This window comes from Electrophorus electricus, chromosome 18, assembly GCF_013358815.1.
Source record: "Electrophorus electricus isolate fEleEle1 chromosome 18, fEleEle1.pri, whole genome shotgun sequence".
Taxonomy (NCBI): Eukaryota; Metazoa; Chordata; class Actinopteri; order Gymnotiformes; family Gymnotidae; genus Electrophorus; species Electrophorus electricus.
Window position 1 is genome coordinate 16,150,745 of NC_049552.1, and position 26,696 is coordinate 16,177,440.

Consider the following 26,696-nt stretch of genomic DNA (forward strand, 5'->3'; position numbering starts at 1 on the left):
TATTAACTATGCTCATCACCCTCACCATATACTCACCACAATTACTATATTAACTATGCTCATCATCCTCACCACATACTCACCATGCTCACAATATTAACTATGCTCATCACCCTCACCACATACTCACCATGCTCACTATATTAACTATGCTCATCACCCTCACCACATACTCACCATGCTCACTATATTAACTATGCTCATCACCCTCACCACAATTACTATATTAACTATGCTCATCACCCTCACCATATACTCACCACAATTACTATATTAACTATGCTCATCATCCTCACCATATACTCACCATGCTCACAATATTAACTATGCTCATCATCCTCACCACATACTCACCATGCTCACTATATTAACTATGCTCATCACCCTCACCATATACTCACCATGCTCACAATATTAACTATGCTCATCACCCTCACCACATACTCACCATGCTCACTATATTAACTATGCTCATCACCCTCACCACAATTACTATATTAACTATGCTCATCACCCTCACCATATACTCACCACAATTACTATATTAACTATGCTCATCATCCTCACCATATACTCACCATGCTCACAATATTATCTATGCTCATCATCCTCACCACATACTCACCACGCTCACAATATTAACTATGCTCATCACCCTCACCATATACTCACCATGCTCACAATATTATCTATGCTCATCATCCTCACCACATACTCACCATGCTCACTATATTAACTATGCTCATCACCCTCACCACATACTCACCATGCTCACTATATTAACTATGCTCTTCACCCTCACCATATACTCACCATGCTCACTATATTATCTATGCTCATCATCCTCACCACATACTCACCATGCTCACTATATTAACTATGCTCATCACCCTCACCACATACTCACCACAATCACTATATTAACTATGCTCTTCACCCTCACCACATACTCACCATACCTTCTCTTCCAGCACAAGTAAGCTGTGATGAGGGGTCAAGCTCATTTCCATTTTTGCTCAAGAAATCTTTTCCCTCTCCCAACATAAGATGGTCATTTTTGATACTGAGTCAGACGTCAGTTGTTGGGTGTTGGAATGAAAATGCCGCAAAATGTCTTTCACAGCCTATTGCAGAGAATCCAATATAAAAAATAAATTGTTTGTTTTATATTTTGTTTTGTTTAGTTATTTTCACATGCAAATAAATGCCACTGTGATGCTGAAGTTCATTAGTGTAATTCACACAATGTCTTTCTCTAGTCACCTGTTCCCAAGCAAAATTAATGAATTACCTTGTTAAAACATCACAGAAAGATACTTCATGTAAATCATGTATAAAAAGAACAGTTCAATGATCTGGGGTGCTTTAATCAAAAGGAGTTTGATTAAAGCACCCCAGATCATTTGCATCAGAAGTCTCTCCATTATTTATTGTGGAAACACAGTGAATTGCATCTCTTTATTAAGCCCCTGGGACACATGGGAGCAGGAGTTTGTGTGCCATACACTGCCCAGCGAGAACAGACACACTGCTACTGCCTGATAAGCAAGAACAGGTCATCGTGTTTGAAACGGCTTCTCTTGTTCTTCAGCATTGATCCCTCATTTCCAACACCTGCCCTTCAGCCTTCATGTCATATACCCTGGGGGCTTCTTTTATTCCAGCTTGGTGTCGTTTTGGCCTCCAATTACTCAGTCTGTAAGGTTCTTTGCCACCCGCATAAAACAACACTTGGGTTACTGACTGTGACATAATGCTACATGTTTGCCTTTAATGTGGCTTCTTCCACAGAGAACATTTTATCATTATTTTTGCATTGGTTATATACTGTCATATAGTGACTGACGTTAGTGGATGAGTACACTTCTGATCTCAGTCCAGCTGTTATCTCAGTATGCGTGTTATCTCAGTATGGCGAGGCCGAACACTGACTAAACATGAAACTTGTAATATTTACCTTTAAAATAAAATGCGAGACACATTTTTTTACCAACACAGAAACTAGAGAGCTGCTCCTTAATCTAAATAGAATCACAAAATTGTTATACTTAACGCTTAAAGTCACAATGCCGTAATAAAAACAAGGAAGAATGAAAGAGATGTTGGACACAGTAAAATGAAGTGTGGTGGCCAGAGGTCAGTATCGCTGTCGTGATTGAGGGACACAAAGATACTGGTACATTTGCTCCGGGCTAGGCAGCCAAGTATGGAAATCAGAGCAGGAGAAATCGAACCTACCACACTATTAGCATGACTGTAATACGAAAGCAAGTGCTGATTTATAGCTGAAATGTAGATTTGTGTTTGAAGGTCAAAGCTGCACAGAAATTCTGGGGTCCTTGTGGACCTGAATCCTGTAACCACATGACAGGTTGTGTTATACACCCTTAACTCTTTTTTCTCAAAATCCTTCCTGAGGTGGTAGATCTCAGGAGGCTATAAGCTTTCTTATTTAATTTTTATTTTTATTTATATCATTTGTATATGTTTGTGTGAAGCATTAACTTGTCATTGTGGTTACTGCCACAATGTATGGAAGTGCTATAGGAATAAAGTTGCCTTGCCTTATCCTATTCAAAGTAACACACAAACTGTATTCTCATCAGGGCAATTATGTCCAGTGACTCAACATAAATATTCCTATTAACTGCGATCACATAATTCCAATCCAACCTTTCACACACAGCATTTCACTGCAATGCTTCAGTCTTGCCCTTGCGTTTTCCACTGTGTGAAACATTAAAATGACAAATGAAAATAAAGCTAGCTCAACTTTCAAGTAGAATAATCCTACTTCACAGCTGTTGGTGGCAGGCTTGGGTTTTGTATTGAACTGATTTTCTGAATTTGATCTATCCACTCAGGTGACGTTCTATACATGTATATGCAGATATTTCAATGTTTGTCCATGACTGAGGTTTATAAGTAGCTTAGGCTATTTACAGTCCACAGGTAGCCTAAAGCAGGCAGTCACAGTCAAAGGCAGTCACAGGCAGTCACAATTTTCAGCGATTTACTGCCATCGTGTGTACGATCCGGGAACATACAAGGTTGTCTATTACTACCTAGATTAGCTAAGGAGCATGTGTCCAGATCTAACTGTTTCTAATAAATGTATGGTTTTGTGTTTGTTTGTTTGTTTTTTATTATTATTATTAGTATCATCAGCAGCACAGTTATTGTAACACAGAAGGAGTGACAGAATAATTTAACCTTTTTGTCATTTAATGAGGATACTTTAATCTTTTGCTAATTAAGGTTTTTCACATTCAGTATGAAAATTTAAGTGCATATAGTGCAAATATTTCTTGGATAACAATCCAGGGTTTTATTCCAAACATGGTATCACATTGGGGAGCCATGTGAGGATGTTGTTATAGGCTTCAGCTCTGCCTTCAACACACCCATCCCACACTGACTGCCCACTGACTGATGTAGGACTGTCCCAACCCAGCTGACTAACCTCCCTCAGACTGTCAGACTAGAGCCCTACCTCTCCTCCACCCTTACACTTACGCTGAAACCCCTTCTTCACACCATGAACACACATCACTCTGCTCCCATCCAGACTGACGGGATGGTGTTCCAAGAACAGCTCCTCCAAAACTAAAGAACTTAAACTAAAGAACTTATAACAGATTTCCGGAAAAACAGGACATACCCCTATCTACTACCAGTCTGTGTAGAAAGGGTCCCTGCTTCCATGGTTCCTGTGGACACATGAAGTCATAAAGTGTATTTACAGGAAAAATATGTTTAAGCATTGAATTAGAAATGAATAACATAACACATAAAGGATCATAGATTCTGATTTATTATAAAATGATCTGTATACATAAAAAGCAGAGGCTATTAGAGTTTACATGACTTTTGACAAAACTGACTGTCCATTAGTAAAAGTTTATTTTGTTAAAGTTATTTTGTGTGAATAAGCTAGTAGACATGGAAGAATGGATATTTTTGCCATATTGAATACTGTTTTGTCCCAGCTGACATTTGAGCGACTGTGGTTGAAATGTCAGAAACGTTTTGTGTTAAATAGTTGTGAAAAGGTTAACAAAATACTCATAAATCAGCGTTGGAATTTCAACGCTGAATCAACATCGAAACTCCGCCTTTCGTATTTTATTCGCATTTTTAATATTTTGATCACGGGCTCTTCAAAAGTCAAATGTTACAAACAGAAATAGACATCTTACGCTAAAATACCTAGATAACGTTAGCTAGGTTAGCTAACAGCTAAAATTATTTTATAGAGCCCCGACGCGAGGTAACGGCTCTGCGCGCGCGTTAATAACTCTACGTAACAGCTTGGCGCCATTTCATGGACTGACAAAGAAGAAGGAGACGGGGACAGCGAGAGAGCGCCACAATTTTTAAAGTTAAGTCTGCCTGTATTTGAAAATCATGAACTGTTACATATAGAAAGTGATATGACTAAAATGTATTTTGCCAGCGCTTGGTTAGTGCTAACACCAGCTAACTAAATTAGTTAGCTAACGCTAGTTTGTTAACTAGCTGGTTTTTAGCTAACTAGCTACTTTAGTCAGAAATGTAACGACTACTTTACTTTTTTTGTTTGTGCCGATAAAAAGATCTTTGGGCGGCTTGTGGTATTTCTGTGTCGTTTTAACGGTTCTCCTAAATAAAACCTGACACACTACTTCAAATAACTTAATCTTCTCAGATAGTAAAACTAAGTGTGATTTGAGATCGGCAGCCAGTCTGGCAAATATAACTTTTTTTGAACGGGCAGGCAAGGAATCGATTAACACTTATTCAATAAATAGTTTGTGCGTGAATGAATAATTACAGGCGCTTGTAATCCATTGCCTTGTTATTCCTCATACGTTTTCTTAATCTTATTCTCTACGTCTCTGTGATCAGTACAGCTGATCCGCGTAATGTATCTACACACTCCATTCAAAATGTGAAATTTGCTCTTAGAAATATATCGCGAAATGTTCGTTTGAATTCTGCCACTTGACGTCGTCAGTATAAGACGACACTCGCTTGCACGGACCCTCATCTCTCCCTCACTAACTTCTCCCCATTCACTCCTTATCTTTAGCACTCACTATACATACACGCTGGCTATAGCAACCATGTAGTAAGACCAATAGCTTTGTTCATTTTTATTATTATAGCTTTATTCCAGGGCAATATATCTCTTAATCTGTTTGGTGGACTAACAAAAAAAGTGAGCAACTTATGCTCTTAATAACATTCTTAACATTCTTAATTTTGATGAATTATAACTTTTCCTCAGACACCAACCTCGGGTGAAAATTTACAGTACACACTCTGACCACATGCATTTCCCTGACATGCACCGTTTGTACAAAATGTCCTTCAACGAGAGTAAATATTGTTTGAAGATTTTGCTTGGCTACATTTGTTATTGTTTAACCAATATTCAATTTAGTACTTTTAAAATTATATATGTTTGTGTTTTCCAGAACTCTCTCAAATGATAAATCGCTTGATAGCATGGAATATTCCAAGGTATTGGGCTGTGTGGGTACATTTATGAGCTGGAAGCTGAGAATGGTGGTTCACTGGCTTCTGTTTGCATCACTAATCAATGGATGTTTCCAACACTGAAGGAAAAATCTAACTGCTACAAATTGTATAAATATAAATGAAGTACTAGTATAAATGAATGTTTGTGCATTGGACAATTCAGCTTTCTTCCAAGTGTGTGTACATATATATGTGTGTGTGTGTGTGTGTGTGTGTGTAATATAATATTATATATATATATATATATATATATATATAAAAGCAAGCGCGCACACACACACAATGTAATGAACGACTTCAGACAACATATTTTAGCCAAAGGTCAAGGATTAAAAAATAAATAAATGTAAGTGTCTGTGCCTACAAATAGACATAATTTCCCATTCCTCTCCTTTGATATGGATTGGGAAGTGTGTGTTGGTGTGCGTGAGTCTGTATACATGTGGGTATTGCAGACAACATGAACTACCTTTGCTTGTTAGTGGCAGGTGTATTTACAGCACCACAGAATTTCAGCTTCTCTATAATTAATCAGTCAATAAAGCCCATGTTAAAACTCTGTAAGAATGAAAGGCTGGTGGCAGCTGCTTATAATGATCATTCAGACACTCATTATCATGCAGCCTCTAATTCACTCTCTGACTCTGGAGCTGGGAGACCCCGTCTACTTACATCTTGGAAAAACACTTATGGAAATGACCACACCATTTTTTCTAGACATTTCGTTTGCCAATGTAATCATTCATTAATCTTTTTTAATCAGTAAACATATTGTCAGTTTCAGTTTGTTTGTTTTTCGTATGTTTGCAGCTTCTTCAAAAAATAAATATACTAAAAAATAAAGTAGCATATAAACACACCTTATGGCTTTTTATGCCTAATTGTTTGCTGGTCTTTCTTTATTGTACCACCACATTTTGACAGGCAAGCCTGATAATTATAATTATGAATGTTTTTGTGTATATAAATATAAATAAAATTTTATCGGTTAATGATGGGATTGTCTGAGCTCTGTTACAACACTAGAAATGATGTCATTTAATTATATGGGGGGGGGGGGAAGCAGCAAAACAAATTAACTCCTGTTTTTGTGTGCAAACCATTCATTGTGGAAACAGGGATTTCTACTTTCAACTATATTTCTCCACATGCCCAAAATTAACATGCATTTTGAAAATTTTTGTGTCTCTTTTTTTAATGTTCATTGCAGCTGGTAAATTATGGTATAAAGCACCACCTGAAAAAGGATTTGGGGGGAATAGATGATGTCTTTGTAGACTTCAGGCTCGGACGTCACACCATCCTCTGTCCTTTGTAGACTTCAGGCTCAGTCTCATCCTCTGGTTCTCCAACTGCAAAACACAGAGCAAATTTATCCTTTGCAGTGCATGACTGCTTTGAAACCAGCCTCAAGGCTGAGCCGGCTGAAGCTGGAAAGAGGGTCTCTGAATGAATCTCTTGATCGTGAGGGCTAACGACATGTCACATACCAAATATGGATCACTCCAGTAGCTGAATCCATGCCAGTCCACAGAGTGCACTTAGAAGGTGTAATCAGTGCCCCATGTGAGGCAGCCTGTCTGGAGGCAGCAGGTCTTCAGCCTTTCCACCAACACACACGGCCCCTGTCGGCCTCAGCTGCGGGTGTCCTGGAACTGGATGTCAAAAGACTACCACTTCTCCCACTAGAACCATCCAGAAAACCTAGTGTGAGAAGGCTTTTTCAGAAGGTGATCTTGCATCAGGCAGGAATAAGAACACAACTGTCCAGAGTCCAGAGAAATATATCTCAAATTAATCTGTTCATTGAATTGCTAAATTTTTTGGTGGCAATTTAAAATTGGCCACAACTGAACCTAAGCTCGCTGGATACACTTACCTTCATTGCATCCCTTCGAGTCATGGTGGTAAAAGTTGGGGACTCTGGGTCCCAGCAGCTCACTGTCTACGTCGATGGTTTTGCTGTCTGTGATGGCATCCTCCTCGGGCTTTGTTTTCCCTGCATCCACCTACACCGGGCTGCCCTCCTGCTGAGCGGGCAGAGGTGTTTCTCCAGGAGCTTCGTCAGGCCTTCCAGTAGGCCATGGAAGTCCAGGACTACATCCCTGAGAGCTTCTGTCTGGACACTTTTACCCAGGCAATACAGATTTAATAATTGATGCAAATTACTCTCTGGAGGGCTTTGTGGTCGCTTGTGGTGCAGCTACCATACCAGACAGTGATGCAACCTGTGAGGATGCTCTCTATTTTGCATTTGGAGAAGTTGGTGAGGATGTCAGGGGGCAGGCCAAACTTCCTGAGCCTTCATAGGAAGTAGAGGTGCTGACAGGCTGATCTCATTGCTGTGTTGCTGTGGAAGGACCAGGTGAGCTCATCGGTGGGATGTACACTGAGGAACATAAAACTACTGATCCTTTACACTGGCTTCATTGATGTATAAGGGAGAGTGACCACCCTTCTGCAGCCTACTGTAGTCCACGATCATCTTCGTTTTACTGACGTTGAGATGGAGGTTGTTGCATTTTTACAGGACACTGACCTTGTATCTGTAGGCTGACTTGTCTCCCTCTGTGATGATGCCTAGGATGGTTTTGTTGTCAAAATGTGCGTTTGGCCACACAGTCATGTAAAAAAAACAATACAGGAGGGGGCTGAGCACACAACCCTGTGGAGCCCCTGTGCTTGGAGTCAGAGTTGAAGAGAAGCTGTTTCCTATTTTTACCACTTGTCCTCTGCCTGTTAGGATGTCCAGCATCCAATTATTCATTGGGTATTCAGACCCAAGTATGTCTGTTTTGGGATGAATTTAGCAGGGATGATTGTGTTGAATGCTGAGCTGTAGTCTATGAACAGCATTCTCACGTATGTGTTTGTGAGGGAGGGTAGTATGTATTGTCATTGCAATGGGGTCATTTGGAAATCTGGGTGGTACGCAAACTGGTGAGTATATGTGATGTCTGGATGTGTGGAACAGATGTGAGCTTTGACCAGACGTTCGAAGGATTTCATGGCTGTTGAGGTCAGTGCAACAGGGCGGTAGTCATGTTGACGGGACAGGTGTGTTCTTGGGAACTGGGAGATTTGCTGATAGGCAAAAGGGTGCTGGTGGGGCACCACTCCCACAACAATGTAAGTTGGGCACCACTCCCATTATGTGCTGACAAAAGATGGGATCAAGGGATGACCTTCAATGGATCACAGCGTAGGAGTTGCTCTGTGACTCACGAGACTGGCCCAGAATTGGAGACAGTGTAGCACACCCTTACTGCTGCATCCCAGCCCACTCACAAGTGGCTCTGCTCACCGGGATCCCCTGAGGGATTTTAAAGGATCGTGAGGCCCTGCTTTCATGGTCTGTATTCATGCTGAAAATGAAGATCAAGCAAGCTTTTGCTCTTCTGTTCCATGGGAGGTTTCTGTCCTCCCCGAGCTCACCTTATGACACCTGTGTTACGCTTTGACAGGTGTACCACCCCAGTCAAACTCCCCATCTGCTGGTTGAAGCGCTGGGCCATGGGTGCTTGATCCCAAAAGCGAGAGTTGAGAGAGTTGTGGTTCCTCATGTTGTTTACCTGTGCTTCACTGAATATCTTCACATAGCAGAGTACTGGGCAGAAATCACAAGCCATGCCTCCCTCAACAGCCCTGGCTGAACTTTTGGCATGGCATCGGGCTGAACCCTCTAAGGGGTTCACCATCTTGGTGTGCCTCAGGAGGCATCCTGCGTGATCCTACTTCCAACGAGCTTACCATGCAGGCGAGGGGCATGACTTTTGTTTCGGGGACCTTATGCTAGATTATGCTTGGCTGGCGGTGGCAAGGTTAGCCAGCCCTATGAGCGCATGAGAGGTAACTGGATTATACCGTAATCTTGGTTAAATTTGCAGTATTGCAGCACCTGGAGTTGTAATCATCATGAGATCTGACTCTCCCCACCTAGTGGCTATACAGGCTCGGGACAAAACCAGCCAATAAACTAACCTTACACTAACATGGTTGTAAGGGTCCTATTGACCTGAATAGATCTCACGTGTGTCAGTATGTGGTGTGCGTGCAGTGCTGTGCAGGCCTCGAGTGTATTTTGTGTACTCATGCTCCAGGATTGTCTGGTGCATGGTGAGCCCTACCCACAGAACACAGAGTAATACTGACACCACTTGATTACTCATGGTCCAAAAGACTATGCACCACAGAGTGGTTAGCTGCAGGTACATTTAAGGGTAACCACCAGCATCGTGATTACCCCAAACCAGGCTAGCCCCACTTGACAGTGCGTCTGAACAGAAAGTGCCCAGACAGGCATGGGTGGTGTCCCGCCAAACCTGGTGGCCTATTCCTTCTGCAAACCTGAATGCCACAATGAAATCATACATTGAATCACCCCACCCTTAACTTCGGACTGTCTGATGAGATATCCTAACACAAAATCAGTTCAGGGTGAGACTAAAATGAGAAACCCCAAGACCAGTGGCAATGCTTAACAAGCATTGGCCTGTGCACAACCCTTGTCCTTCCTATTCAACCATGCCATCTGATGGACAGCAATGGAGAAGTCATTGTACATTTTCTAACCCTAACCTTTGGCTTCTTGCTCATCCACATCAACTGTGGTGAGGGTTGTCATTGTAAATTCACAAAACCTAACCATAACCCTAACGCTAAACCTGTGTCAGGTTTGGTGGACCTGGTAGCTTCTTTGCCTTTGGCAGGCTAGAAACCCTAATGGGACACATACATAATAGGCTGACCGCATAGGTAATATCTTACTGTAGAACAGGGTTAGGGTTAGGTTCTTGTTCCCTATTGTGACACCAGAGGTAAATACTGGTTTGTATTGTGGTTTACCTTACTTAGTTTAGCTCAGTTTATTTTTTATTTGTTTGTTTGTTTGTTTAAGAAAAGATAAAAGAATAAGTTACCAGATTCTATCACTAGACAGCCAATTAGTATAAATGGCGGCATGGACTCTCTTTTTCTTCTGACCTGGTGGAGAGCATCCTGCAAACCCTTATCATTCTTATTCTGGTAAATATGGTATACATGGGATTCTAAGACAGGGTTTTTTTTAATCTGGACCTGTAGACTGGATGAAGGGCTTTATAAAAAGCTAGTGAGTTGGACCAGGAGTGTTGGTCTGGGAATTCCTGCAGACCTGGATTGCAAGTGACTATTCAACTCTGTAATTTATCCTTTTTTTCTCAAATATTGACATTGCATTTTGTTAAATATTGGCACTGCATTTCACTTACTGTTTGTGCCACCTTTGGTGCCTTATCACATTAAGTTCTAAAGTACCATAATTTCTCCTAAATGACAACAGAGGGCAGTAGAGTCAAAGTGTCAAGATTCTGTTTCTGCTGTTTTGATCTCCATAGAAAAGTACTAAAAGATCCAATAATAAGAGTTATCAGGTTCCAAAAGTAGACTGACTGTCTACTTAAGGTGTGGTGGAGGCATCAACATACACTATGTATGTAATAGGATATGTTTGCAAACTAAACTATTGAGAATATTAGTTTAAGCTAGGACTAATAATATTGTATACAGTGTTCTCCATTGTTTGTTTTGTTTTTGTTGATGTACATGTGTTCATTTTCAAGCCCACCATTCTTGGATACATGCACTAATAGTGGTATGTTTTTGTCATAGGAAGATAGTGTTGAGGATAGTACTTTGTTCGGCTGAGTGCCATGTGCCACATGATTTAGTTTACTGAATACATAAAATCCTAGAAAAAAAGAAGGAATTTTAAAAATAGGGGATATTGCAGTCAGTACAACGAGTACAACAACAAATTTCAATGGACAATAAAAATTTTGGTTTGTTACAGAAGTATTTGTGAAACACCAAATACTGTGGTTTTAAGCTTATTTCCTCAGTTTGCAGTTTCTTCTAGTAATCATTGTGAACAAGAATACATGCTCTAATAATTAAAAATAAATAAATAAAGACCCGTTAAACCACAGGTGTGTTTAATGGGTTGGAAATACCACTGTCAGGGTCCAGGTGCACCATCACTTATGAGCTGCCAATGAAAGGCAGAAGCTGTTCAAGGGTTTTACTCATCATAACACTTCAGCCTTTTCTTTGGCTTCATAGAGCTGTTGTTAATATTTCCATGTTCATAACATCCTATTATTGCACGCTACTTGTGAATTATTTCCCCTTTTATTTCGTTTAAACCTGATCCAAGATACACTTAGCATGCCTAAAAGACTAGTGAAGTGTTATGTTATTAATGAGAGCCAACCAGTCTTGCTGTGTATAACCTCAAGCCTAAACCTAACTCTAACCCAGGAATTGGGTCTCTGTGCCTGAGATGAGACCTAGGGAAATTTTAATTTATCATAAATGTTTTACAGCCTGAAGTCTCTCTTCGCTAGTTCAAGGTCTCAGTGAAATCAACTTCTATTTAAACTATTAAAAATTCTTTAGACTGTCCTGCCGAAAAATATCAAAGTTATTTACGGATCAGCACATTAGGATGAATTTGTGATGTAATGAAAGTGTGTTGAAATATTTTTCCTTTAATTTAATGATGATAAAAGTATTTAAATTAACTGTTAATGTGTTAAGACGTGTGACTTAACCTTGCATTGTCTGAAAAAGTTTGTTGTGAGGTAAGGGGAAAGAAATGCATTGCATAGACTTTGGGGGTTTTGCTCTCATGGTTCATGTATCTGCTGTTGGTGACCACAGAACCCACAAAAAAGCTCTGAGCATCACAAACATCCTGTAGCAGATAATAGTTAATCAGCTCAGACACTGAAGTAAAGCTATTGCAAGCTTGTTTTTATTCTGCTAATTTCCATTAAGCACTTTGCAGTGCATGCACACCACAGGATACCTTCCTACCATAGCATAACACATCACACTCCCAGTCACTAACCTATGATTTCTGAAGTAGATTAATTAAAGTTTATGCCAAATAGTCCATACAAGATATAGATTAATCTGAAAAATAAACAATTTTGAATTACAAGGTTGGATTTTTATTTTATTCTTTACAAATTAAAAGCTAAAAGAACATGGCAATAGGCAACAGCACTGTAAGAGAGAAATTAACAGAATAATCTTAAATTGGAAAAAAAAAAAAGGCAGTTTACAAAATGACAGGTTTAAATTACACTTAATTAGAAAGGAATCACTTCATTAAACATAATTTCTAAAATTATTAATTTCCAAAATTCCCTGAGCACTTTTGTGCAACATCTTATTGAAAGTAAAATTGTTGGTCAAAGATCAGATTTGTACTGAAAATATATCATTAGAAGAAAATCATTGAAAAGGGACAATTCTGGGTAAACTGTGGTGACAATCTTGTGGTAACTCTTCCCAGTATTGACATATGAATCTCTGGTTATGTTTAGGTTTTGCTCATGTGGATCTCCTTGTTCCAAGCCCTTCTCTTATACAGTAATACAGAGACAGAGCAGAAATATAGTACGTTTTTTACAAGCAGCACTACATATGTCAGTCTGAACAGATACAGGCTTCGGCTAAGACCAGGTGAACCTGCAGGAAAGAGAACAAAAGCAAAAGAAAAAATGTATATATTACTGTTTGTAAATGTTGTCAAGTATTTACATTAATTTTAATACTTTAGCGTATTTATTAAAATCACTTCTATTTTATGTTCAATTTGCTAATACACCTTGATGACTAGTAATAGAAAAATTAAGCTTTTAATATTTTATTACATGTAAGGATAAAAAGTATATGAACCAAAAGGGAACAGTAAGCAGTGAAATACATGAACAACATGTATTGATATTATCTGAAAATAATATATTGATATTATATTGATATTATATGATAATGTCATTTCAACAAATGACTTTTACAAAGAAATGTAAACTTAAATTAGTTGCATGTTATTTCTTTTACCCCAGTTTAACTTTTCGTCTGGGCCTTCTCCTTCTACTTGATCATCTCCTCCTTGTTGATCTTCTCCTTCTCCTTCCTGTTTTACTTTTGGAGGTGGACAGGTTTGGACCAGGCCAGGAACAGGGGTCACATCAGGTTTCTCTTCACCTGCGAGTATCAACAGCGTAGTTTTTATAAAAAGAAACTTAGAGTACATGACTAATCTGATTAATGTCACAGCACATAAAAATTTACTTAATATTTGTAATTTTTATATATATTTATATATATATATTTATATATATATATATATATATATATATACCAAATTCCCGCATTACAAGTATTGATTTGATACGCTGCACTGATTCTTCAATTAAATAAAGCTCTGATAATGTGTCATTGTTTTCATATACATACTAATAAAATATGAGCATAGTCTTGATAAGTTACCTCTTTCAATGGTAAACCTTTGGTCTTTATTCACACTGCTGTCATGTTGGACAATACAGTTGAATTTACTGTATTTTGCTTTCTGATGGTTTATGATGAGCATGCTGGTGACGCTGACCTCCTGACCCTCATCTCTCTGTTCCAGCAGCTCATCGTCTGTCCCGGGCACCTTCACTGTATTTTTGTTCTGATCTTCTGCTTCCCATGTAATCTTCACCATGTCAGGGAACATGTTTCGGGCTTGACACAGCAGTATGTTCTTTTCATTGTCTTGTTTAGTTGTTAGATATGCTGACACTTTGGGTTCTTTTATCTGGTTGCTTTCTGTGTTATTAGAGGGGAAAATAATGTTCCAGTTACTGTGTAAATACGAACAGGTTTTTGGCATGTTCTATTTTGAAAGAACTTTTTTGTAAACATGACTCATGTCAAGCCTGACTTAAAGGTTTATTCAAGGTTTAGACAGAACCAAACAGTGTGTTTTTCAGTTTACAAATGAACAGAACCTGGCCTCAGCATGATGCAAGATCAGATGTGAGTTATCAACAGTTTTAATACAAAATTACTAATTCATTTAAAGCAGTTTTTGAAATGTGTGTAAACCAGGTTTTTCAAGTTATAAAATAGATGGTTTTCTAAGTTTTCTTTATCTGATAGCAGCCTACTTTATTGAGATCATTTTGAGACTGGAATATTCCTCTAAACAAGCTACATTTGTCTGAGAGTGTAAAGTGAATATTAGTGATATATACATAAGAGACACTGGCAATATCTCATTCATTCATAACAAACAAGCGATTGATATGCAAGTGATCAAGTAGAGACCATATCTAAGACCAAGACAGATGTGGAAAATAATGTCATTAACATTTATTTACACAGCTCCTCAAACAAGAGTTTGATGTACTCTTTCCTTTAAATAACGGAATCTCAGTGTTGATGATGTAATTATTTTAATATGTGAACATATTCTAACAAAGTACAGTTTGGTCTCAAACTACCACAAGCTAAAAAAATCATAGAAATGACTCGACGGTGTGTTCAAGCAAATATGTATGATAGAAAAATGAGTAATTAATGATTCTATTCTGAATTAATCTTTCTGCTGGTTCATAAAGACAAATTATATCTAAAACTATGGCAGCTGGATCTCACAGGATTGTGCTTTTTTTTTCTTTTGAAATATTATCTATATTACTTGGACTTAAGACATTTGTATTCAAAGCACTAGGTGGCAGGATTTAAATGGGTTAACATCGCTAAAGTCTCATCTGTCCAATGTCTATTATTCATATATTGGATGGTGGATGTTTCAGATTAACAAATTGCTATCATATACTAACATATGTAATTAACATATGCTAATATACAATGAATAGCCTCATATATATATATATTCATTTAGAATTCAGGAATACTTACTTAAATTATTATTTTCATAGTAGATTTTAAATTTTACTAAAGAAAAAATGAGCAAATCTGGGGCCTTTGTTTCATATAATTTAGTGAAATATTTTGCTCAGTACATATTAAGAATAAACTGATGTCATACAAAATATTTAAAAGTTTTTTAATCTATTTGAATAATCAACTGGTTTTGCACATGAAAGAAACTCTAGTCTAATTGTGTTCAAAATTAACCTCCTTCCAGGTCTAAAAATTCTGCAGTAGTCTATAGACTGATACTTAAAAACAACCCACAAGAAATACTTTTAAATATCTAATACTATTAAAATTAAATAAACTGATCCAATGAGCCAGAAACATTCGGTATTTTCAGTCAAATACCAGCATTTTTCCATCAATAAAAATCATGTTTGTATAGTTCCTCTCACATGCATTTACTGTACATATATATATAATGTAGTTTTCTTACCTGCCACATAAAGTCTAGTGCCTGAACTAAAGACTTTCTCTTCTCCCACAGTATGACAATCAAGAACAAAAAGCAAGTCGTGTATTTTCACAGACAGTCCTCTAGTCCTCTCTGTTCAGTGAATACATTTACTGGGTTTGTTGTTATTTTTGTTATGCAGGAGGGTGTCAGAATGAATGTAAATTGCACAATTTCACGTTTGGCTCTTGTCTTTGACTATTTAAGAGTCTTTTTCGTGGGACCAAGAGTAAATGCAGCACATTCACATTAAACTAAGTCTGACAATTAGGTGATGTGACCACTAAGTGCTGACATGGAGTTACCAAAAACCCATACATAAACATTATAAACTGAATGGCCACTTTATTAGAGGCACCTGCCTTTCACAATTGGAGTATCCCTGTATGGAAATTACACACATAATCCTCAAATGCAGCATAAAATCAGGTAATCAAGTTTTCTATGGCTCAGTTTCAGTGTGAATCCACATTAGAACTGGAAAATTGAGTGATCCGAGCAGCTTCAAATGAGGCATAATCACCAGTGCTTAGACTAGCATTGTGGATGTTTCTTATACAATGATACTGAGAGTATACCGAGAAAGGTGTGATCGAGAACACCCAGCCAATGGGAGGTCCTGTGAGCATAAACAAACATGTCAGTGAAAGAGACCAGAGGAGAATGTCAAGAATTTTTCTGACAAACAGGTGGTGCACAGTCTAGCTAATTGCAGCATACAGAATACAAGCCTTATGTTCCAGCTTCATCACTCCTTAGCACGGATGGGCTATAACAGCACATGATCAGTTTGAGTGCCATTGCTGTGTAAGGGAAACAGAAAGGCAAGACTCCAGTGGGCAAAAACTGGATCACTGAGCAGTGGAAAAATATCATCTTGTCAGATGAATCCAGATTTCTGTTGCACCATGCTGATGGGAGGGTCAGAATTTGACACAAGCAGCATGAATCGATGAGCACTTCCTGTCAGGGGTCAACAGTTCAGACTGGTGGAGGTGGGGTAATGGTGTGGGGAATCCTTTCTTGGCACTCCTCTGACTCTTGTGGATGGTGGGGCTTATCTAAGCTGGCAGACCAATTTCATCCCTTCATGGCAGCTGTTTACCCTACAGCAGAAGGACACTTTCAGCAGGTCAATGCACCATGACACATGGATCGTAGAGTCATGGATTGGTTCCAGGAACGTAACAGTGAGTTTTCTTTGTTTCCTTAGCCTTCGCAGTCCCCAGATCTTAAGTCTGTAGAGCATCACTGGCTCAAAGTGGAACAGGCTGTTCAGAGTACGTCAATACCTCCATCTAATATGCAGCAACTGCAAGAAGCTATCCTGTCCACATGGGCCAAGATTCCTGCAAAACAATTTCAACACCTGGTTTAAACTGCTGCAGTTCTAAAGGCCAAAGAAGGTCCAACACACTATTAGATGGGTGTCTAATTAAGTGGCCATTGAGTGTATATTGTTCATGGTAAACACTTATCATTTGATTGGCTGTTGCTATTATTTATTTATTTGTTTGTTTGTTTTTAATTATTATTGCAAAAGGAACCTATCAGTATATTTTTGTGATGGTAGGCTTTTGCACATATGCACTGTGCAGTACTGCCATCAAGCCTTCAAGCACAATAGAAGCTGAGTCCTCTGGTGTTTTCATCATATCCCCATTTTTAAATATAGGTCCATACATAAAATTATTTTAAAATTCACTCCATCTCTTTTCTGACACTGTTTGGAATTTTTGCAGCTGCTGATAGCTGTTGTGCCCATCATTTTGGTTTTTAATACCTTCTGCTTTATCATTGTTTCTTCATTAACTACTGTGAGAAAATCGGGGTTAGGAATAGGGCTAGGGCTTAGTGTTACGGCTAAGGTTAGGGATAGGGTAAGGGTTACGGTTGTCGGACATTACAAAGACCTTGGCCAAAACTCTCAGAATCTGAGCATTTGTCTATAAAATGTCATGACCAGCAGTTCATTTGTGCAAGTGAACACAACAATCATATTATGAAAACATGGGAAAACACTGGTTCAATCTGGTGGGTCAAACCATTTGTGGGAGGTAGTCTATACAGCTTCAAAGTGTATTATCCAATTGCAGAGAAATGCCAGTCAACCCGATTAAAGTTTAGATTACTCTCCTTCCTTCATATCCATTAGCATTTGTTTTTAGCATTACTTTTCTAGTAATGCTATTTTCAAGTCAGACATGCCAATGTGGATCAAGAAATTCCTATGACAAAAGGTTAAACTTTTAGTTTATAACACTACTGTGTCACAACGAATCAGATTAGGCGACAGTGGATTTACTTGGGTATTTAACTGGTACTTGTTTAAGGAACACGGTCGTTTTATTCACCCGGATAATCAAGCATTTACAAGTTTTTGAGTGGTCATATTTGGCCTTGGTATCTCTGATCTTACAGCTGTTTGGCGTAGTAGCATGGGAGTATGAACCACTATATACCACCCACTTTTCCTATTTTACCCAAACGTACCCCCACCCACCACAATACGCAATCAGAATTGCTGACCTTAGTTGTGCTGCACATTTTCTGGTTGAACACTTTGGTATGACAGATAGGATCAAGGAAATGAGAATGGTGTAAAAACATATAAGCATCGTTTTAGTGAAGTTATGTAGTAGTTAAGTGAAGTATAATATTGATTCAAATACCCTCTGTCTTATTCCTCTGCAGTGTCCTTTAAATTGCAATATGGTGTCCCATAAATTGCAGCATTACCAGTGTCGCCTGACAGCAACATGCTGATGTCATTTCCTGGAGTAGAAACCTTTTTAGCCAGTTCTGTTTTGTTGTGGGTTGGGGGGGATTGCACATGCTTTATGTGCTTCCTCTTGCCATGGCAACCAGTTCAGCAGGTGAATTGCCATATGCCCTGACTATAAATCAGACATTCAGCTCTTGTTTTGCTGGCTTCAATTACCCGAGACCAGGGGTCAATTTTTATGGTCTCTTACCAGTGGATATATCTGCTACAGTCTGGATGGAGGGTGCACTCTATGATGGCTAGCTTGGTTGCAGGTTTAACACTAACCCATACTTTAGCAAGTCTGCACTTTTAGTCATTAAGACTTTCTGTTCCACAGCACTGTGCACTGTTAAAAGAGAAAGACTTTTATTGTGTTAAGGAAGCATATCCAACACTCATTACAACATTCTCATACAGATCATTCAATCACAAGGGAACAGTGAACACTGGTGAGGAGCACCATACACAGACATCAAAATATGAAACTTCAGAGCAATAAGGCACAGCTTAACCAATAACAATAAACTTCAGATATATTTGGGTGTTTTTGTAATATTAGTTCAAGCCAAGTAATTATAATTTTTATTAAATACATATTAGAAGTTACATTTTAATTATGTGATGGGTTGCCCTAAAATGAACTGTTTGTTTATTCATTGATTCATTAATTCATTTATTCATTCATGCATGCATTTATAATTGGGGTAACCAAATTGTTTCTGTGTGTTTTTGTGTGAGGACAAATTATTTGTTAAAGATTTCCTTTACATTTCTGTGTGAATTTTTGTGTGAGTGAAAAAAATGCTGTACCATTACAGAACTTTTTAATACAGTTTTAAAATATTTTAAAAGCCTAATCCTAGGATAGCCTAACATAAATAGCCTAAAAACTTTTTGAACATTTGTATTAAAGTGAGTTGGCAAAGTTCTTTCTTTATGCTTTCTGTCTGGAAATTAAATTCTTGGTTTTTGTGCTAATTTCCTCCAGCAGTTAACAACTGTGTCTCCCTTCCATAGCGCACAGAAATATGTTGCTTCATCCTCTCTCTTTACTTTTGAGATTGTTAGAGAAACTTTTTGTCCCCTTATTGAGCCACTGAATCCTTTGGAAAAATCTGCCTCATTTTTGGAGGTTGTGGACCCAGCTGCAAAGTACAAAATTCGACGTAGTCCTTCTCCTCTCTTCGCTCTGTACCAGTGAATAGCATTTGAGCTGAGGGAGGTTGATCCATCCACCTCACACGAGAGAAGCTTAATTCTTTCACTCCGTGCAACCTCCCATGTCTTTTGAGTAAATTGCGCATTAATGCAACCTAAATAACAGAGACAATGATAACTATCTCTAATATAAGCACAGCATGACAGTTGCAAATTAAATTTAATAATCACAATCTCACCAATAAACACAAGCACAAAGCACAGTGTATTCACTTCAAACATTGTGTCCTCTCGTCTTTTAAATAAATCCGCTAAGCATGGATTGAGACGTCTGCTCGTGTCTTGCATGAAACTAAAGAAGTTAAAGGTTTTTGGATGGTTAGTCTTTATAAGGAAAGGAAGTCTTACAGTCCCCAAGTGATGCAGTGAGTGGGCATTAGGCTGTCTGACTGAAAGGTGACACACAGTAGGCGGTAACAAAGCATCATTTCATCATGTATGAGACAAAATCCACAATGCTCTGCAGTTGTGGTTTGTCAGTAGGTTACACATCTGAATAGCTTTAGCTAAGCTATGATTATAATACAGGTAATATAATAAACCATTTTTAAAGAAGACCGAATGTTGAAACTGTTCATGATTGCTGGTGCCATTTGAGCTCAGAAGGGCCACATTACAGTTACAGAGATTGCAGTTTTAATACAATAAATAAATAAGGGGAGGCATGAAAATTTTTTTGAAAGGCCAGTATGTTTAATAATTAAAGCCTATTATGCATCAGTGATATTTACAAATAAAATAAAGCATAAGCACTACTTTCATTTTTTAATATCATTTACTCAGTGCTATTGCTGTTAGCCTGAGTACTAATTCTAATTACTGAATACTAATGATATGATAATATGCAGCAAGTGTAGAGAAGAGGGGAATGAGCAGGAAAAAAAAATGCAAAAATGAACCCAAGTGTGGGATTTAAATATGCCATTTAACATAAATGTGCCATTTAACATAAATGTTTCATTTAATTTGTTCGGGCAGAAGCATGTTGATTAATATGCCATTATGATATGTTATCACAAAAATGTTATTTGGGCTCATTTTTAATTTAGGTTTCATGTATTTCATTTAGTCTTTCATATTTAATGACTAATCTTTTAATGATAATTTAGCCCTTGCAATGAAAAACCACACATGTCCATTTACTGGTTTTCTGTATTCTACAAAATAAAAGCAATAATATAAAGCATTATTGCAAGTTTTATTTTTAAATGTCCACATGAAGTAAGTTAAGTCCAAATAAAGCTTCTTTAGCATTTCTAATGTAATTTTAATGTCATAGAACACACTGATAATAATTAAATGAAGTTAAACTTGAAGCAAAACAGGAACAGGACATTTTAAAGGTATCTAAAATGTCAAAAACATAATTTATGCCAGTAACATAAAACATCCATTAGAACATCGTAAAATAAAAGCCATATGCAGCTACACATGTGATGAACTGTTAAATCCAAATATGAAAACAAACAGTGTTTTCAAATGGACCTTGACATTTCTGAAGACAACGATCACTTGAGCATGCAATATTAATATATGTGTTTTGCATATATATATATATATATATATATATATATATATATATATATATATATATATATATAATCATTAAAGATTAGTCTTCTTTTTCTTTTTTTTTCTTTTTTTTTTTTTAAAAAAAAATATAAATAATAAATTGCAGGTGTGTGTGAGTGGGCGGGAGTAGGTGGTTGAAATGTGACACACACGTGTAAACATGACTTCCTGCCAGTGGTTTATGCCTTTGATATACAGATAAAGTACAAATGTCTTGTTATATTTAATTATTTCTGAACAGACCAGAAGTGAATTAAATATAACACAGTGCAAAATAAAAGTAAGAATTTAAGAGGTACTTTGCATTATCCATCAAGGTTAATAAATCAATCTATTGTCAATGATGAAATAAATTTTGAGAGCAACCTTTATCCAACCTTGGCCAAACTATAAAAGTCTACACAGTGTACAAGTAATGCCGATATAAAAGAACTTGTTTGAGCATTTAGATATGACTGGGTATGCCACTGTCTGCTGGCTGTATCTAGGTCATGTTTAGGGCTAACCCTAACCCTAGGTCATGTTTAGGGCTAACCCTAACACCAAGTCATGTTTAGGGCTAACCTTAACCCTAGGTCATGTTTAGTAAGTTATGGTGTAACCCTAGGTTTAGTAAGTTATGGTGTAACCCTAGGTCATGTTTAGTAAGTTATGGCCTTGGGCCAGACTAGAACAGTGGAGTCCTGGAGATCCAAGGCAGAGCCACAAGTGGACACTTGAACTTCTGAAAACTTAATGACGCATACGGAACTTCCTGACCTGCAGACCATCTGTTACAAGCGGTGCCAGACCAAGGCCAGGAGGATTGTGAAGGACCCCACCCATCCCAACAATAGGCTCTTCTCTCTGTTGAGGTCAGGGAAGCGCTTTCGCTCCCTGAAGACCAAGAGAGGGAGACTGAAGAGAAGCTTCTTCCCACAGGCCATTTGGGCCCTGAATCAGGGCAGCTGATAAACTGTGGGGACCACCACCACCACCATGTGACTGTAAATCTGTAAATCTGGAATTGTACATTGTGTACATACACATATATACATTGTACATTGTGTATATATACATATTATACATATACTGTACATACATTGTTATATATTTTTTGTATTTTTGTATATATGTATTTCCTTATGCACCCCTGTTTCTTTCCTCAGTTTGGACAGAGCACTCACAAAACCATTTCACTGCAAGTTATACCATGTAGGACTATGTACGTGACAAATAAACCGAACTTGAACTTGATGAGATAAGGCATTTACCTGAACAGCATGCAAAAAAGACAAAGGCCAACAGCTCCCCCTGGGGCCTCAAATCCACCATTGCATGTCTGTGTAGGACTTCTTTCCTGAGTGTTTCCAAGGACCCTGATAGTTACATCTTTAATGTTTGACAAGACACAATTGAAATTTGCTGGTAGTTTGCTGATATGAGTGTGAGCAGTTTCATGTGATATTCGAAGTGGCATTGTTTTTATGCATCATGTTTTATAGATCTTTTCAGCACATCACTGAATTAAAGATTAAATAACACTTTTTGTAAGCAGATATAAAAACACACTCCCATATAACCATATGAAGTAATATTTATTCACTTTAAAGATAAATTAACATGGATATATACATCACAAAATATCTCAGTGAAGGCTAACAATATAAACACAGGAGTGACCTTTACCTCTAAACGGAACAACCAAGAACAAACTCAATGACATATATTGCATATTTTGCCGATCCACCCCAGAACTCTGTGAGCTTCAGCTTAAAAAATATAAAGTTAAATAAATATAATTTCTCACAACCTGAAATCTTCATTCAACATTTTTTTCAAACACATCTACAGGATTTTTTTTTTTTAATTTAATGTAATTGTGGATATAAGGATGGTTTTGTAATAGAGATCAGTGTTTTGCATTTTGCAAAGCTCTGTCAAGTTCTCAGGCTTTTTCTTCCTAAAATATTACACATGTTCATAACTCAACAACTATCCACATTTATCCTTTTAATTAATTTTTATCAATTTGGCAAGAGAACAGCAAGTTTTGTCTAGAAATGTTGTCGTCAGTTACGCCGAATATTATCACCATAGCCATGTACACTGAGCCATGAAAACTACAGAGAACACTAACAATGATGCAAGATAACATTGAGGTCTGCAGTGCCTCAAAGAAAACATTGAAGTCTCGTGTAACACTTAGAACAGTTAAATAGATCATATCACTACAAATTCTGATAAAATTTGCTGCAGAGCAACAAACTCAGTACAATATACTTGATGCAGAGGAAAAAGTATATTTTGTCTTTAGAGAATTCACATTTTTAGTTTTCCTTTAAACAGAGGGATTACATGTGGGGGTCACCACAGTTCCAACAAAGCACACATCAATTTTCTGCTGCTTACAGTTGAACAAACAAAAACAAATAGATCATGGTTTTGGGGAGAAAAGGTAGACCACACTATCGCATCATGCTCTGTTATTTTCTTTAAGCTCTGAGTAGGAGTTCATTCTGCTTTTCCCACCCCCCCTTTTTCTTTTTTTTACTTTTGGTCAATTGTATAATTTTCTTCTTAGACACGGTTTTCTTCGTAGCACTCTGAACGACAGCCGTCTGTCAGGGCACCAGACTCCGCGTTAGGTGGCTCCTGTGTGGCTCATGCCAACCTGGTGCCCTGGATCTCCAGAGGTAGGAGGCTTAGGCCATGTGCTGTGTGAAGTTCTCAGGGAAGAGTCCTTTCTGAGCCGAGGCACCATGCTGCAGCCAGTCACTCTCCTTAATGCCAGTGAGCCAACCAGCATCCTTAACAGCCAATAGAGACAGTTAACCACAGACAGGTAACCAGTCCTCTGAGGTTCACATCAGAAATACTGAAAATCATGACGATCCATTATACAAATCTTATAGGTTACAATATGTGTGGTAAGTCAGTGTTAAATATTTCCTAGATTATATAGAGAGACAAAAGGACATTGTTTGAATATGGCTAATTAGTACAAAATATTCAGATGATTGACTGAACAATACACCGTTATCACTGAAGTATTTACTGACTTATTTATTCATGATGTTAAATGCTTCATAAATCAAACACTTTGAGCAGAGGAGCATTATTCAGTGTCCAATTCCTGAAGCATTTAGCATATGCGTAATTAAGCAAGCCCTAAACATATATAGCTCACTGAGAGCACACCAGCACACCACTGTTCATACCTGGTCTTCCACCAGCTCTGTAGGAACAACAAGAACTATGTCTCCCTTCTTCAGGTTGAGCTCGTCCAAGTTCGCTGCTTCAAAGTCATGCATTGTTTCTACCTGCATGTTGGGGTGGGAGGCACGCAGGGAGTATGAGCTTTTCCTGGTACACTCTTTTGACATATGATCACACATACTGCTGCTGTTTGCACTACTGGCCTTGTACTTGAAACCTGGTGGCATGCCAGAGGAGATGTCTTTGGCTGTCTGGCTGTCTGGTGTCACCTCGTTACCACTGCCTGCTGTCGGAGATGTGATGTCACCATCACGGTCATCGTCACCTTCATTGCTAGATGCAGGCTCAATTACAACAGAAGGAATAGGCATCTTCTCCTGGAAAGAGAAGAAACAGCAGCTTATCATATATTGGAATAATGGGTGTCACGCTGGATCACAGAGCACAAATACTCTTGCCACAAATTCATGGGTGCAAAATTCACATTTGGCATGTTAAGCAAATTTCTGGATCACTCCAGCTATTGTAGCAAACCTTTAATACCATTATAGTGGAAAGAATACAGGTTATGAAATAAAAGCAAAGTTTGCCAAATGTTTCAGGATACAAAACTTCACATTGTATTCAAAAAGTAGCTACATAGAAAAACCTTCAATCATAAGCAACCTTGAGTTTAAACCCTCCCAGTGTATCACACCTGTTCCTCGTTTTCTGTCATTACTCTGCGTGTATTTAAGGTCTTGGTTAGGCATTGGTGTTTATTGGTTGTTGACCCCCCATTAGCCTATGGGCTACACTATCTTTGTTGCGTCTATCAATAAACATCGTTTACTCCTCACATCACAGTATCATGGTCCAAATCATAATGGCAGATAATAACAATCATGATAACAAAATGGCACAATCATGCAACATCAATGAATGAAAAAAAAATTGAAATGGCTCAATATAGATATAAACATTTTAAGGTAAACTTTTCTAAAGTAAGTCAGATACTATATTGAATAATCCCACAAGCACAAAATAAAATATACAGTTTTATATGTATTTTTAAATGTATGTTGTACCATCTCAATCCACACCAAATCATCAACATTGGAAATACAATAGTTTGTAAATAAAAATGATCTATTTTATGAATTAAAAGTGTGAACACTAGTTAGAGAATTGTTAGAGCGTACCAGAATGCAAACTAGCTGACTGATATTTTCTGATATACACACATACCTACACACACACACACACATACATATACATACATACATACATACATATATATATATATATACATACATATACATACATATACATACATACATACATATATATATATATATATATATATATATATATATATATATATATATATATACATACACATACATATGTATATATATATATATACATACACATATACATATGTATATATATATATATATTACACACACACACACTGCTAATGTAGGCATTGGGATTTTGAAGAAATTTAGGTTAAAATTTCAAAATATTTGTAGTACAATTCCTTTTGTTCTTTTTCTCAAAAGCATTTTTCAGCATTTTAAAATTATTTTGTTTACTCTGAGAGACTGGTATTTAAGCCAGCAGACTTTCTTCAAAGAAAGATTTATAAATATAAAAAGAAGACTTGTTTGAGAAAGTATTCAGATCATCTCGATATTAAATTCTCAAGAAATGTGGTTTTCTGAGCAATCTGGAACAGCACAGAGGTGTGAGCCAGGGAAACAGTATTAAGGTTGTTGATTTATTCAGTGATTCATTAAGTAACCAAGAAAACACTATTAAGATTATTGATTAATGGGTGGTTAAGTAACCAGGGAAACAGCATTAAGATTGTTGATTAATTAGTGATTAAGTAAGTAACCAGGGCAACATATTAAGATTATTGATTAATGGGTGATTAAGTAAGTAACTATGGAAAGAGGATTAAGATCATTGATTAATCAGTGATTAATTAACTAACAAGGAAAACTATTAAAATTGTTGCTTGATCAGTGATTAATTATGTAACCAGGGAAACAGCATTAAGATTGTTGATTAATCAGTGATAATTAAGTAACCAAGGAAATAATATTAAGATTATTAATTAATTAAGTAGTTACCGGAGTCTCTTCAATAGGAGACTCTTTATCTTCTGAAGTGGCCTACACACAAAAGAAAAGTGAATTATCATCCCACATACAAAGT

At 37.5% G+C, this 26,696-nt stretch overlaps 2 protein-coding genes across 2 annotated transcripts in view; both read right to left on the minus strand.

Annotated features, from left to right (window-relative positions):
• Positions 1–12,514: 12,514 nt before the first annotated feature.
• On the minus strand, positions 12,515–18,497 carry LOC113589822. Its single transcript, XM_027029666.2, has 5 exons — positions 18,476–18,497; positions 15,719–15,757; positions 13,843–14,166; positions 13,411–13,557; positions 12,515–13,038 (listed from the first exon to the last, which is right to left on the minus strand). Exons 1-5 carry the CDS (start codon positions 18,495–18,497, stop codon positions 12,890–12,892), a joined length of 681 nt encoding a protein of 226 aa, XP_026885467.2. The 3' UTR covers positions 12,515–12,889.
• Positions 18,498–22,851: 4,354 nt separating this feature from the next.
• The window catches only part of amph (amphiphysin), a 32,992-nt gene continuing 29,147 nt past the window's right edge, over positions 22,852–26,696 (minus strand). Inside the window, exons 20-23 of the mRNA XM_027029669.2 lie at positions 26,612–26,653; positions 24,695–24,868; positions 24,494–24,595; positions 22,852–24,082 (exon numbers count right to left, since the gene is read on the minus strand). Coding sequence (XP_026885470.2) covers positions 23,978–24,082; positions 24,494–24,595; positions 24,695–24,868; positions 26,612–26,653 — 423 coding nt within the window. The 3' untranslated portion in view covers positions 22,852–23,977. The remainder of the gene's footprint in view (positions 24,083–24,493; positions 24,596–24,694; positions 24,869–26,611; positions 26,654–26,696) is intronic.